Source organism: Trachemys scripta, chromosome 20 (assembly GCF_013100865.1).
Source record: "Trachemys scripta elegans isolate TJP31775 chromosome 20, CAS_Tse_1.0, whole genome shotgun sequence".
Lineage (NCBI taxonomy): Eukaryota > Metazoa > Chordata > Testudines > Emydidae > Trachemys > Trachemys scripta.
The window spans coordinates 2,944,809-2,959,366 of NC_048317.1; the positions used below are offsets into that span (position 1 = coordinate 2,944,809).

The following is a 14,558-nucleotide window of genomic DNA, read 5'->3' on the forward strand; positions in this document are numbered from 1 at the left end:
TGCCCATCCCCTCCTAGAGCCCCCCATCCTGCTCCACGCTCCATGTGCCCACCCCCCGCCCCACCCTGCCACCTGCACCTGCTTCTGCAGCCGCTCCGTCTCCTCCTGCTCGGCTCGGGCCCGCTCCTCGGCCTGGCGCTCCTCCTGGCGGCGCCGCTCCTCCTGCTGCCGCCTCTGCTCCTCCTCCAGCCGGCGGAGCTCGGCCTCCCGCTGCGCCTGCTCCTGGGCTTCCCGCTGGGCCTGCTCCTCCCTCTGGCGCCTACGGCACACGGCACCTCAGTCCCCGTGCCCGATGCCTGGCCCACCCTGCCCCCAGACCTCCGCGAGCTGCCAGGCCTGTGACACCGCGGAGGGTTCCCAGAGGAGCCAGGTGGGGCACAGGGCACTGCTGCTCCAGGGTCTGCCCCTGTGGACAGCCAGCGCCCCCAAGTGCCAAGCTCCAATGGCCCCGCTTGGGCCCACTGGCAGTGGGGTGAGCACTACCTCCCCATCCCTGGGCACGGCGGGGGATCCCGGCGGGCAGAAAGGAGCCCCCCACCCTGAGAGGCCGGGCCACTGACCTCTCCCGCTCCTCCTGCTCCCGGCGCTCCTGCTCCTCACGCTCACGCTGCTCGCGGGCTTGCCGGCGTTTCTCTGTCAGGAGCCGGGCTGCCTCTTCTCGGTCTGTGGTGCCCGCCATGGGTTTGCCCGAAGGCGTGGCAGGAGCTGGCGTGGGGCTGGGGCTGCCAGAGGGGGCAGCAACACCTGCCGAATGCACACAGTGTCACAAACACATTCATCACACCCACTTCCTCTCCAGGGACAGAACCCAGGAGTCCTGGCTCTCACTCCTCCCCGTGATCTACACCACTAGACCCCACTCCCCTCACAGAGCGGGGATAGAACCCAGGAGTCCTGGCTCTCCCTCCCTCCCTCCCCGGGGCCAGCGACAGAACCCAAGAGTCCTGGCTCCCAGCCCTCTGCTCCAACCCACTAGACCCCCTGCTCCGAAGGCCTGGCATGGCCATTCCCAAGCAGGAAGAACCACGCCCACACCCGAGTGCTGTGAGCAGATGCCCACTGGCTCGGGGCCCCGGTGCTGCACCTGACCCTGCGAGGGGCCGGCGGGGATTCTGGGAGAAGTGGCTGGCTCTTGGTGCATGTTCTCAGACCTGGGGGCTGCTCAGCGGGCCCAGGGGTCTTGGGAGTGTCGGGTGGGGCTGGGGAGGCTGTCCCCCTCTCCTCTTCCTCCTCCTTCTTCTCGCGTGCCTTCAGCTGGCTCTCGCGCTCCTCCTTGGCCCTGGACCGGCCCTTGCGGGAGGAGTGGACGCTGCGGGGCAGTGGCGGCTTGTGGGGCGAGCCGAGGCCTGGGCTGGGGGAAGCCGGCCGGTGGTTGGGGGTGGCAGGTGATGAGGGCCGGTTCTTTGGCCTCGGGCTGGAAACGAAGAGGAACAAAGCATTAAGGGGGACTGCGGATGCCCCCACCCTGAGCCTACCCACCACAGTTCGCACCACCGCAGCTCGAAAGCAGTGGCCCAGAGCCCTGCAGAGCCCACCTGTCTGGGCCCAGGCAGGCTGCATCCCCGCACCGCAGGCAGGGCCCCATGGCTCTCGGCTAGTCGGCTGCGGGGTGGCTAACGGTGCCCAGGCTGAGGCAGGTCCTGACCTGCTGTCCGCGGAGGGCCGGGGGAGTCTGGGCTGGCTGCCGGGCTGGGGCTGGTGCTTCTTGAAGCCCCGCTCGCGAGACAGGGCGCTCCGCTCCTTGGCATTCTCCCGCTCCTTGTCCTTCTTCTCCTTCTTCTTCTGTGCAGGGGAGGAGAGAAATCAGAGCCCAGGAGCAGGGGGACGATAACAAGGGGCTGGCAACCTGCCAGCTCAATGAGAGAGGGGGCCAAGGCTGGGGCCACACGAATCTCTCACAGTCCCCTGGCTGTCACCCCCCGGTACAGAGGGGAAACCGAGGCACAGAGACCTGCCCAGGGCCTGGGAGCAGCTCAGGACTGGGCTCTCTATGGGGCACAGCCTGGATGCCAGCCATGAGACCCCCCCAGGGGCAAGGCCTGCTCTGCAGGGGACACTCCAGTCCCTCGGGGGCTGGTTGGGTCTGGCTGGTGGGTGGCAGGCAGCAGCAGTAACGTGATCCGTTCCTGCTGGGTTTGCTGTCTGGCCAGCGCCCATCACGGGCTGGCTGCAGCGGGGCCCTGCCTGACGAACCACCCCGTCCCTCAGACACCAGGGGGTAGAGCCCGGGGCACAGGGGAGCCCGGCCCTGAGGAGTGCTTGGTTCCCGCCCAGGGCTGCACTTAGGGAGAGCTGTGTTCGGGGACAGGCCGGAGCAGGGCAGCACTCACGGGTGAGGACTCAACTCTCCGGCGCGGCGTCACCTCCGGGCTGCTGGCCACCACCCTGCGGCGCTCCCAGCAGCGGTGCTGCAGGCGGTGGTTGTTGCAGGGGCTGAGGGGGCTGGTGGAGGCGGAGCGGGGGCACACCGGCACTGCTGGGGGCAGAGAGCACACATCGTCAGGCTGGCTGCCCTGGCAGGGGCAGGGAGCATCAGCCAGCAGGCTGCAGGGCCGTCCCCGCAGAGCAGTGGGGGGACCCTGGCACGTGGGGGTCTCCAGAAGAACAGAGACCTGGTGACAGACCAGGCTGAGATCACTAGACCCCTGCCACACAGCGTTAGCGCCCAGGGCACCCTGGTGCGGTGACTGGAGGCGGGAGCCGGACCCCTGGGAGATAATCCCCAGCTCCAAGAGCAGCCGTGCAAAGCCGAGGGGCACAAACCCAACAGAGCCGAGACCCTGCCAGGCTCAGCCCAGGGGCCAGCGAGCAACCGGCCCAGGCCCTGGCCCATGGTCTCCAGAGCGGATCTCAAGGGCCGGGTCACCAGAAAGGGGCTGTCGGGTGCAGACGTGCCCAGGGCAATGCAAGGCGGGGCGGGAGGGCGGCAGACACCAGGCCGGGCTGCAGGAGGGAGAAGAGGCAGGTTAACATAAGGCTTTTCTGCTGCACTGTACGTGACTGTCCCCTCAGCAGGGAACCAGGGCACAGGCACCCAGAGACCCAGCATCCTCCAGAGACACCCAGCAGCCCCCTCCCCGTCAGTGTGCCAGGTCCGGGTACTGCTCTCCAGTCTCGCCTGTCTGCTCCCCCATCCCACCCCCAAGCTGGGTGAACCGAGGCCGGACAGCCGCGTCTCTGACCTCAGCTTGTCACAGACCGAGTCACCAGGCCCCTCCTCGGACGGGGCCTCGCGCCGACCAGCCCCTGCCCAGCCCTGGCTTTGGCTCTTCCTGGCTCCACGCGCCCCCGGATGCCCCAGAGGGCCCAGCTTACCCTGCTCCTTGCCAGTGCCGGCCAGCGTCACGGCGCTTCTGCTGCGGGCCAGGAAGGAGAGGGTGGGCGTCATGAGCCGGTCCACGATGCTGCTCTCCCAGGGGCTCAGCTGCAAGCTCCGGTCTGGAAAAGAAAGAGTTTGGGAGACAGGGACCTTAGCACCGCTCTGGGCCCAGCTGCGCCCCAGCCCTCAGGCCCTGGGTTCATGCTGGCCCCAGCTGGCTAAACACCCACCCCTTCCCCACCGTCTCCATTCCCGGGTCTCCGCGCTGCCACCCCATTCAGCGCCTCAGTGACACCCCAAGCCCACCGAGAGCTCCCCAAGTTTGGGCGGGCTAGGTCAGGGCCCTGGTGCCCCCGGACGCCTGCCAGTGCCCACCGGTAGCAGTCCCACCTGCAAGGCCTTTGGAGCGGCTCAGCTGGGCCGGGCCGGGCCCTTCCCTAGGGCTGCTCTCCCCCAGGCCAGCCTGTGGGCCCTGCTTCAGCTACTCTCCCGGTGGGCGCCCCACAGGGCCCACGCGGCACAGGAAGGGAGGGGGAGCCCGGGGGGCCTGCAGTTCCTGATCCAACGGGGTGCAGGGGGAACGGCCACCAGCTTGGGAGAGGAGCCTCCAGGCCCTGCCTGTCCACCGCAGAGCCGCCCTCTGGCGCAGCCCCGCCAGCCCGCTCTCAGCAGAGGGCCAAGGATTGAGCCAAGCATGGAGCCCCGTCTCCTGCTGCACTGGGTCCCACTCTGCTGCTGCCCAGGTTGCCGCTTGCCAGCACCTTCCCCAGCCTGGTGGGCGCCTCGGGGAAGCCAGTGAAATGGGGACAGATGGGCAGGGACAGACAGATGTACACAGTAAGAGGAGACCGGCTGGCAACAGCGCCACAGGATGACAACGGGATAGGCACTGCCCATGCCAGCTCCCCAGAGGTGGGCAGGACATTCATCCCCAAGGCCTCTGCATGCCGTGGTGGCACTGGCTCTGGGCCCAGACCCACGGCTTGCATCACCCCGGCCATGGGGCAGTGGGCACTGGCTTTGGCGTCCCCATGGACCCTGGGCCCAGCTCCCAGCTCAGCCCCCAGACGGCGAACACCTGCTCAGCCACGCGGGCTGACGCTCCAAGTGTGACGGCTGCGCAGGGCTGGCATCGCAGCTCCAGGACCATGTGATGCCCTTGGCAGCCTCCCCCTGCCCATCCCCGTCCTGGGCCCTGCTGGGATCCATCTGTCCCTTCACTACAACCCCCACCCCCCAAACAGCCTCAGCCACAGGCCAGCGCCCCTCCTAGGAATCCCTCTCACAGGGCTGGAGCAAACACCCTCCAGGCCAGGGTGGGTGAATCGGGGACACGAGTGACAATGGGGGGCACCGGACAAGGACCCCCAACCCCGAGTTCTCTATAATAAATAATATATGGAGATATACTTATCTCCTAGAACTGGAAGGGACCTTGAAAGGTCATCGAGTCCAGCCCCCTGCCTTCACTAGCAGGACCAAGTACTGATTTTTGCCCCAGATCCCTAAGTGGCCCCCTCAAGGATTGAACTCACAACCCTGGGTTTAGCAGGCCAATGCTCAAACCACTGAGCTAGCCCTCCCCCTGCTCCTTCCCCTGGCACCATGCCTGGCTAACACAGCCCCACAGCTCCTGGGGGTCAGGCCCTGGGCTCAGACTGTGACACTCCTGGAAACAGCAAGTCCTGAACTCGGGTCAGCTGCACCTCTGTCCCACTGAGCCCCGAGACCCATGTGCCCTGGGGCTGCAGCACCTGCCGCTTGGGCCCTGACCCACAGGGCTGGAGGGCGGCCCAGCCCCTGGCAGAGCTCTGCAGCTGACCCCCTGGTAGAGCCAGCTCCCCTCAGCCCCCGTGGGGCAGCTGAGCCAGGTCCACACAGCCCTGCCCCTGCCAGTCACCGCCCCCATCAGCTGCTCAGGTTATTTATACCTCAGCGGGATGGAGGGCTGCAAACTCCCATCACTAGGCAACCAGCAAACAGAACAGCGGCTCGGGGGTTATAAATAGCCTCTGGCTCGGTGAGCCGCGGTGCAGGGCTGGGCACCGGGCTCCGGCTCCCCGGGCAAGCTCCTTGCAGAGCCAGGCGGCCCGTGCAGGCAGCCAACCTTGTTCCCGGCGAGCCGCCCGGCCTAGGAGCCCCTATGGACGGGCACGGCGCATACAGACTCCTGCTCCGCCCGCCAGACCCCCATGGCCCATGCTGCAAGGGCAGAGGCGGAGCCGAACCAAGAACTAGCCCCTCCCCCTGAGCACTGCGGTGGGGACGGGCCGGCCCTAGGCCAGCAGTCCGGGGGGGCGCCATCCCCCAGCAACCCCCCTGCCCGGCCCCATAGCCGATGGAGCCCAAGCAGCTGGCAGCCCACCCGTGACCCCACGCTCTGAGCACAGCAGCGCCATCCCTATCCCCTCCCCCCGGATCACACATGCATGTAACCCCATGCGCCCCATACGCCAGTCACACTAACAGAGCATCACCAGCACCCTGACAGCTCACCCCCAGCCCGAGGGGCAGCAAGGACCCCAGTGCGTCTGGCACCAGTCCCTCTGGTGCTGAATTCACCGGCCCTGCGCAGCTTTCCCCCGGCTCCCTTGGGTGAGAGCTGCCGAGGGTGGGGGGCGGTGCCCGAATGGCCTCAGCTCCCACCGAACATGGGGGTGTTCCCCAGAGAACCGGCTGGTTCCCCACGGGAGACCTGGGTCCCAGAGCCCTCAGTCACCGGCAGAACGGCATCTGCAGAGCGCCACGCTGGCAGGCCAGGCGAGGGCGTTTCGCCCAGCAAGTGAGGAGATGCCTGCAGGCTCCTGGCTCTCCCTGCAAGAGAAAACAGCAAACGGCTTCTCCCCTCTCCACGGGCGGCACATTGCGAGGGCAGGGACTTGGGGGGATGGGCACTCCCTGGCACTCAAGGGGGCATCTCCCTAGTGCTGGGCTGGAACTGGGGTCAGCTCCCTCAGCTGCTTCTCCCCACTGGCCCCATGCACTGGGGGGAAAGGCAGAGGTCTCTTACTTCTACTGGGAGAGTTCCAGAGAGTGGCGGAGGATTTGGAGAGCCGCTTGTTGATTATAGAGTCCACGTGTTTGGGGAGGTTAACAGCGGACACTGAGCACCGGCTCGCACCTAAAGGAGGGAAAAGACACAAGGGCATTACGGTCACGGCGGCTGGAAGCCGGGGGAACCTCGCATGCAGGCATGCAGCATCGTGTGCCCCTCGAGTGGCAGGATGGAGCTCCCATCGGCGGGATGTGGGCACTGGGGCGGCGGCCGGGGATCCGGGAGGAGGTCTGCCCCCAGCACAGGACTGCAGGGTGGAGGGGCAGCATCAGATCAGCCCAGCCCAGCGCAGACAGAGCCCTGGGCCCAGGGAGCGGCACGCAGGAGGCACAGGGACAGCTGCTGGGATCCACTGAGATCTGGCACCTGCTGGAACATCCATCGGGGGTGCTGGACCCTCTGCCCAGGGGAAGCACCCGCTGGAGGGAGCGATGAACAGCACCAGGGCCCCGTGGCACTCTGGCTTCCCGGGGCAGGAGGCTCGGCTTGGCCCGGCCCGTCAGTGGTTCTGCTCATCAGGCAGGGATCTCCTCTTTGGGACGACGCACCTGGGCCCCGTACAGCTGGGCCTCTTGAGAAGCCAGGTCTGTGTCTGGCCCTGGAGGCTGCTGGGAGCAGGGGCGGTGCTGGGGGGCGCTCAGAAGTTGCTGGCTAAGGACCCCAGCTTGGGCTCAAAGGGCAGTTCGCCTCTCCTGAATCCCAGCCCACTGGGGCAGCGTCTCCAGTGCACAGAGGGAGAGCAGCGGAGTTTGGTTGGAGAGGAGGCTGGGGGGCTGCGAGTGGGGGTGGGCCGCAGGCACTAGACAGGCTCCCCCCAGACATACACACTGAACCCAGCCCCCCGACTCCGCCAGCGCCCCTCGATCCTGTCCTGCTCCAGTCCCGGCCCTCTCACAGCTGTGCATCACTGCTCTGGTGCGGTGGGAGTTTGCATCCGAGTGCCAGGGGCTGGGGGCTAACCCCCGTCTCAGACATGGGCCAGGGCAGCCTCAGCCCACCCGAGGGGCTGCCCCAGGGTGGAACTGCCCCCTCCCTTCTGGCTTACTGCAGCTTGCCCTGGTTGGGGTGCAGCCCTCCCTGGGCGGTCGGTGCAGGGGAGGGGGAGCAGCTCGGCCACTGCCAGGAGTCTCAGCCAGGGACCGGCCATGGGAGGGCTGGGAGCAGAGTCCCTGGGAAGGTTTCGTCCCACAGTGCTCCAGGCAGCCCCACGCCTTGGAGGTGGGAGCTGGGGTGTTCTCTGCTCTGAGCCAGCACTGCTGAGTGGCACAGGCTGGCAACCAGAGCGGAGCCCTGAGGCAGGGACATGGCACTCCGGCCGGGGCTCCAGGGCTGTCACACATCTCCTGCCGGTGGGGCAGGTCTAGGCGCCCTTGGCCCAGACGCCAGGCGAGCCCGAGGGAGCATCCCGACGCCCCACAGAGACCCCTGCAGCAGGGCGGGGTGTCAGACAGGGCCGGGGGGCGGGGATCTGCTGGTCAGTTCATTGCTCAGGAAAGAGCCATTTACAAAACAAATTAAGAGCAAAAAGGGGGTTTCCCCCCAAACTGCCCAGGGGTGGAATCTGCAAAAGCAGCTGCTGATGGGCGGAGCTGGCCCGAGATGCCCAAGGAGCCGCCCCATTGCGAGCTGCCCAGCCTCTGGGAGAAGCAGATCTGGGGCACCCCATGCTGGGCTCCCCGGAACCAGAGGGGGCGAGTCAGAGCGACAGGCGCCCCCAGCCAGTTCAAGCACCTGTCAGAATTTGGGGCAGGGCCGGAGCTGGGCCCAACTCTCCCAGGTCAGGACCCTGCCTGTGAACTCAGCTCCATGGACGGCTCCCAGCAGAAACAAACCAAACTCAGCCATTCCCTCCAAGTTCCCCCACAAACGGCACTTGGAGTCAGCCAGTGCGCACCCCCACATCTCTGCCTCTCCAGCACCTCGGCCTGCGCCCCTTACAGCCAGCCTCTAGCTGCTCTGGCTGCAAAGAGAACCCCAGAAATGTGGCCTGCGTGTAAATGAGGCAGAGACATTTACTTGAGTCTGCAGAGAGCCTGCACCCACAGCTCGGCAAGGAGAACCGCCCCATTCGCTCAGCGGCCCAGCCACGATCACGTCAATGCCAGCACTGTTCACTATTTCACGCCACACGTGTGAAGAGCAGAGAGGGCTGTGGGGGTGCGTCCCTGATCTGCACAGCTCACGGGGAGCAACGCTGCATTTTGGTGTCACAGGTGGGCGGCTTGGGGAGCTGCCGCCACAGGTTTCTTTCTCCTCAGTCAAAGCGGAGCTGAGCCCAGCAGAGCCCCACCGACCCGGAGAGGTGACCTCACAGGGCGGAGCTTGTTTGTGGGCAGAGCGTCCCCCATTCGGGCCCTGCTCAAACCCGTCCATTGGGGGAGGCGGCGCAAACCCTGGGCAGTGCCAGTCCCAGTTGAGTGCCCAGGAACAGGTGAAGCCGCAGTAAAGGGGACAAATGACTCGGAGGCCCGTCCCACTGTGACGAACTGGGACTGTTCTTACTGTGGTGTGTGAATGCTGACAGGGGAGTGTGGCTCGGATAGTCTGCATTGGAGGATGGGAGACGGCCCGAAGGCGCATACCTGAGCGTGTAACATGAGAACCCAGGAAGGGGTTGGAGGCCAGGTCACACCTTAGCCCAGGAAACTGAACAAAGGCGGTGGGAGGGGTCGCTGAAGGCAGAGTCTTGGAAGCTGGGCGGTGAGATGGTTGGGAGGCAGAGATTGCTCTGATCTCCCAAGGTGGGCTGGGATGCCCTGGGACCCCCAGATGGACCTAACTGAGGGGGGGCCCTGTTGTCTGTGTCTGCAAGACCTGTCTTGGACTGTATTCCTGTCATCCAAATAAACCTTCTGCTTTACTGGCTGGCTGAGAGTCATGGTGAATCGCAGGAAGCCGGGGGTGCAGGGCCCTGAGTTCCCCAATACTCCGTAACACCCACCTGGCCACGAGGGGCTCCCCAGAAGGCGAAGCGAACGCGATGGATGGCGCTCTGTGCAGTGCCGAGCCGGCTGCAGCCCCAGCTCAGCACACGCAGACCGGACGTCAACTGGACTGCGCCACGTCTCCACCCGGGGACGGGGTAACGGCAGCACGGGCCCCCAGAACATTGTGCCATGTCCACACATGCTCACTCGTGCCACATTCCCAGAGAGATGGAGGACGACACGGCAGCGACACAGCTCCGTATTCACAACAACCAGCCGACGTGACTCCCCTTTCTACAGGCTGCCCAGGAACGGCCGGGCAAGGGCACGGCTTTGGAGACGGGGAGCGAGCAGGCGGCAACACCCCTGCTGGCGGACAGGACACCAGCCACTGAACTCCGCTGGGCAATGCGGACACGGAGCGCCCACACACAGGGCGAGGGCACCGAGAGCAACACCCCGGTGCAGAGAGAGGGGCCCCGACGGGCTCAGGGTACCATGCTGGTGCTGCTGCGCAGAGGGCAGCTGCTCAGGGCCAAGGAGGTTCTGATGGATCCCCCCAGCCCTGCCCCTACCTGGACACTGCAAACCTGCCCAGCCCCTCCCTGGAGGCAGGCTGTGGTGGGTGAACCCTGCAGAGCATGGCCCGCTGCCGAGAGCCTGGGGCCCCACCTGGGCAGGGGAGATTTCCGAGGATTCCACATTCCCCCCTTCATTTTCTCACGCCAACGGAGAGCCCAGGCAGCTTGTGCCCAGCCATGCGTGCGCCTGAGCCCCCGACTCACCATCCTTGTGCCGGGGGGAGCTCTGGTGCAGCGCGCCAGCCCACGACCACCTCTGCTGCCGGATCTCAGCCCAGGTCTTCTTGGCTGACCTCTGGATGGCGGCTTCGTAGCGCTCCTGCGACGAGGAGAGGAGGTGGTGAGGGGCGGGACCAGGCGGAGGGAGCAGGTGCAGAACAGCCAGCAGCTGCATCCCAGCATCGGGGCCCAGCCTGAGGGGTCAGGGTTAGGGACTGGGGCGAGGGGCTGGCTCTGAAACTAGTACCTGGGGAGAAGGAGACGTGACGTGGGCTCCAGAGCGAGCCAGGACAAGCACCTGTCGCCGGCCGCACCCAGCACTGCCAGGGCATGTGGAGGGAGCTGCAGGAGGGGGAGCTGGGGGGCGATTGCATGCTGGGGGGTGCAGGGGCACAGGGGAGGTGGGGGATGGGACATGCAGTGGGGGGTACAGGTGCCCAGGGCAGGCGGGGGCTGGGATGACTCTTCTAAGGGCTGGAGAGTTTGGGGTGGTTTTTCCATCCCGTTTTGTGCCCGGAGATCTCACACCCAGGGGCATTTATGCCAACCAGAGGCTGTCCCTGCCCTGCCCATCCCCGCGCCCACCTTGTTCTTCTCCAGCTTCTGCCTCTGGCGCTCCTCCAGGATGGCCCGACGCTTCTCTGCCTTCAGCCTCTGCTCCTCCAGCCGCTTCCTGCGATCCTCCAGCTGCCTCTCCCGCAGCACCTTGGCCTTCTCCTCCTTCTCCAGCCACAGCGCTCGCTTGGTGGCTGCCGAGAGAGAGCTCGGCTGTGAGGGGATGGAGCCCGCAGCGCCCAGCCCCCAGCGAGCTGCACCACAGGGGCAGGTTGGGCTGGGTTCCTGCCCAGGGCCACAGCTAGTGCGGCTGGGCTCATTCTGCAGTGCCCCACCCCGGCCCTTCCACTTAACAGTCATGACAATGCAGGGCCTCTAGAAACAGCCCCTTCTCCCCGCCGCGTTCGTTTGAAACCTGGTCTGAACAAACGAAGCCGCTGACAGGCCCCGGCGCCTGGCCCAGCACCTCAGCCTCTGCCAGACCATGCAGCCAGGGCCCCCGGAGCCAGCTGCCCTGGGAAGACTCGGAGCCCCTGGGACCAAAGACCTGTGTTTCTATAAAGCACATGGTGCCGGGCAGTGCCCATACGCTGCACCACAGCCCTTTCCATCCTGGGCCTCTCTGCTCCTGGGGCCAGGCAGTGCCAAGCGCGATGGGGACCCCATCTAAGCTGGCCCCCTTTCACTGCCCAAGGCAGATACAGCGAGGGAGGGCAGCCTGGCCAAGCTCCCATGCCCAGGATGCAGCCCCCAGCACAGCACTGCTGGCCATAGGCCCCCTCTCTGGACACTGGCCAGACAGCAGCGGGTGGAGCAGTGGCCACTCTGGCCCGGCAGGGCACGGGGCACTGCCCGAGGATGGGTGGGAAGCCCTGGGACAGCACCTCTGACTGTCTGCTCACTTAGATCCCCCCAGGGAGTGCTGGAGCAGAGGCTCTGGAGAGGCCCAGAGTTGGGCACAGTGGGGCTGTGGAGCTGCTGGGGTGAGGTGGCCAGAGGTGCTGGGCTCTGCCGAGCTCCCTGCAGGCAGAAGCCCAAGGCAGGAGTCAGCGCCACAGGTGTTGGAGGAGGATTTGGGGCAGAGGCATCGGCAGCAACGGCTGGGCCCGGAGGGGAGGAGCCTGGGGCCAGGACAAAGGGGAGTGGAGAAGCCGGCCTGAAAAGCACATTCAGGGAAACAATGGGGGAATGAGGGTGGAAATAGTTGGGAGACAAGGAGGCTGCTGTGTGGGGACGCGCAGGGGGCCCTGCAGTGCGACTGCCGGGAGCTGCGAGAGCACGAGGCCCCGGCTCGCTCAGGGCTCCTGGAGCAGTAGGGGCGCTGTGTTTCACCGGGATCCCAGCGCCCGGGGCTATCCTGCGACTCCCAATGAACCCGCAAAGCTCCTCTAACCGGGTTTGTCTTTATCCCGCTTTCCCCTTTGAGAACCGAATCCAGGCCAAGTCCCTGGTGCCCACGGCGCCCTCTCCACGCTCCTGTGTGCCTATCACCCACCGGAGCCCACCCAGAGCCCAGGGCACCTGCACACACAGCCCTGTCCCCCAGCTCCCTTCCGCAAGGGGCCTGGCCTGGGGCTCACGCCAGCCTCTCTGGCTCCTCACCCAGGTACTTGGCCCGCTCCTCCCTCCGCTCCTTCGCCTGCCTCTGCCTCGCTTCGGCTTTCTGGGCACCTGCGGGGGAAAGGAGAGAAAATCTACTCAGCACAGGGCTTGCAGCCCCACCCTGCCCCCAGCCCGCCGGCCAGGGGAGGCTCGGGACATCTGCTGGGCAGGGGGGAGGCACCGACATGTGATCCATGAGGGCCAACGTTTGGCCTGGGCCAAGAGCCGCCCAGGGAACCAGACCATGGCATAAGAGCACAGGCAGCTGCTCGGTGCTGTGACGGGCGCAGCCCCCCTGCTCATCCCTGCAGAGGGGCGCTCCGGGACCACACACCCGCCCTGGGCCCCAGCTGGCCTGTGCAGTCCCTGCAGAGCCTGGTCCAGCACTCACAGCCAGCTGCAGGGATCAACGCACCAGCTCCCGAGAGCTCCACTCGGGTCGTCCCAGCCCTGCTGTTCTGGGCCTGTCGTCCCCTCTGGCCAGGGCTATGGGGGCAGGAGAAGAGGTACCCAAGGCCCCGTGCAGCACTGCCCCAGGGATGCACGCACCTTGCTTGGGCCTGGGGCTGGTGGCCGCTGCGGCAGGCGGTGGAGAAGCAGCGGTGGCAGGGGATGGCCCATTGCTCCTGCGGGGTAGCGCTTCTCCTGGGGGGGTGGCTGCAGCTGGGGAAAGCCGGGCATTTCCTGGAGGGCTCTTTGCAAATGTAGGGGTCTCTTCCACAGCAGCTGGAGCAACTACTGGGGCTGGCTGGTCTCCCCGGGGGGGCAGAGCTTCTCCTGGAGGGGGGGGAGCAGCGGCAGGGGCTGGCTGGTCTCGCTGGGGGGGCAAGGCTTCTTCTGGAGGGGGGGGGGCAGGGGCTGGCTGGTCTCCCCGGGGGGGCGGGGCTTCTCCTGGAGGTGGGGGGGCAGCGGCAGGGGCTGGCTGGTCTCGCCCGGGGGGCAGAGCTTCTCCTGTAGGTGTTGGGGCAGTGGCAGGGTCTGGCTGGTCTCGCCGGGGGGGCAGGGCTTCTCCTGTAGGTGTTGGGGCAGTGGCAGGGGCTGGCTGGTCTCCCCGGGGGGGCGGGGCTTCTCCTGGAGGTGGGGGGGCAGCGGCAGGGGCTGGCTGGTCTCGCCCGGGGGGCAGAGCTTCTCCTGTAGGTGTTGGGGCAGTGGCAGGGTCTGGCTGGTCTCGCCGGGGGGGCAGGGCTTCTCCCAGAGGAGTCACTGCAACAGGGGCAGGCGTGGCAGGGGGGGAAGGCTGGTCGCTCTGGGGGGGGATGCACTCTCCCATAGAGGTCGCTGCGGGAGGGGCAGGCCAGTCACTCCTGGGGGGCAGTGTTTCTCCTGTAGACGGGGAGGGGGCTGCAGCAGGAGCTGGCTGGTCACTCTTGGGGACGCTCTGCCCTGGAGGGGTTGCTGCTTTAGCTGAAACACAGAAGCAGAAGAGAACAAGGTCAGTCCTTCCCCAGAGCCCAGGGCAGCCCCACACATGGGCCCCAGGGCAGATCTCCAGCCTCATGGGGGCAGGAATCGGGGGAGGTCGGCATGCCAGAGCCCCACTCTGCCCCCCCACCCCAGCGCTCCTGACTGTGGCCTCACTCAGCAGCGACCCCTGCCAGCTGTGTTCTGGGGCTGGGGTGATCTACAGATAGGCAGGGCCGTGCTGGCTCCACGGGGCCGCCAGTGCTGCCCGTCTGCCCTGGGCCGTAGCGGCAGAGGGGGAGCCAGTCGGCGCCGCCCTCCCCAATGGCCACCGACTATTTTAGCCTCGAAACAGGAACCAAGGACGGGATGTGAGAAGTGACACTGAATGCTGCTTGCTCCAGCCCCAGGGCCTGTGACTTACAGCCTGGCCCCCACTCCCCGCTCCCCCCAGTCCCTCAGCAGCCCCATTGACCTCTGCCAGGCATGGGGCAGCCCCTGGGGGCCCCCATGTGTCTCATACAAGGGCCCCCCACTGCTTGTTCTCTCAGGCCTGGGCAGACGGTTCAGCCCCACTGGAGGAGGCTGGGCTCGGGCGGCTTGACCAGGGCGGATTTCTGAACAAAACCGCCGCATACCAGGCAGGGAGCTGGCTAGAGGGACAGAGTGGGGCGTCTGTGGGGACCCAGTCAGCCCAGCCCCATGGGAGTGAGCCTGCCAGGCCCACAGGCCAGCCCATGGCAACTCGCGCCCCACCTGGCCTGTCCCCCGGCACTGTGATGTGTTGCCTGGAGCAGAACCACAGACTATGGGAGACAAAGCCCCAGGTGTCAACTCCCTGCAGGAGCAGGGGCAGCCGAGTAGCCAGGGTGTGGGTCGGGGGGTGGAGGGGGGTGGCA

General features: G+C 66.6%; 1 protein-coding gene across 5 annotated transcripts in view; it reads right to left on the reverse strand.

The window, feature by feature from the left end:
• MAP7D1 (MAP7 domain containing 1) overlaps positions 1–14,558 on the reverse strand; it is a 41,737-nt gene that overhangs the window by 8,830 nt on the left and 18,349 nt on the right. The window contains exons 2-12 of one of the 5 annotated variants that reach the window (XM_034754064.1): positions 12,808–13,662; positions 12,259–12,327; positions 10,687–10,850; positions 10,087–10,201; positions 6,330–6,440; positions 3,316–3,438; positions 2,331–2,473; positions 1,646–1,782; positions 1,152–1,414; positions 561–744; positions 79–259 (exon numbers count right to left, since the gene is read on the reverse strand). In XM_034754064.1, coding sequence (XP_034609955.1) covers positions 79–259; positions 561–744; positions 1,152–1,414; positions 1,646–1,782; positions 2,331–2,473; positions 3,316–3,438; positions 6,330–6,440; positions 10,087–10,201; positions 10,687–10,850; positions 12,259–12,327; positions 12,808–13,662 — 2,345 coding nt within the window. Of the gene's footprint in view, positions 1–78; positions 260–560; positions 745–1,151; positions 1,415–1,645; positions 1,783–2,330; positions 2,477–3,315; positions 3,439–6,329; positions 6,441–10,086; positions 10,202–10,686; positions 10,851–12,258; positions 12,328–12,807; positions 13,663–14,558 lie in introns of all 5 variants that reach the window. The other 4 variants (XM_034754065.1, XM_034754063.1, XM_034754067.1 and 1 more) reach the window with 4 other exon arrangements.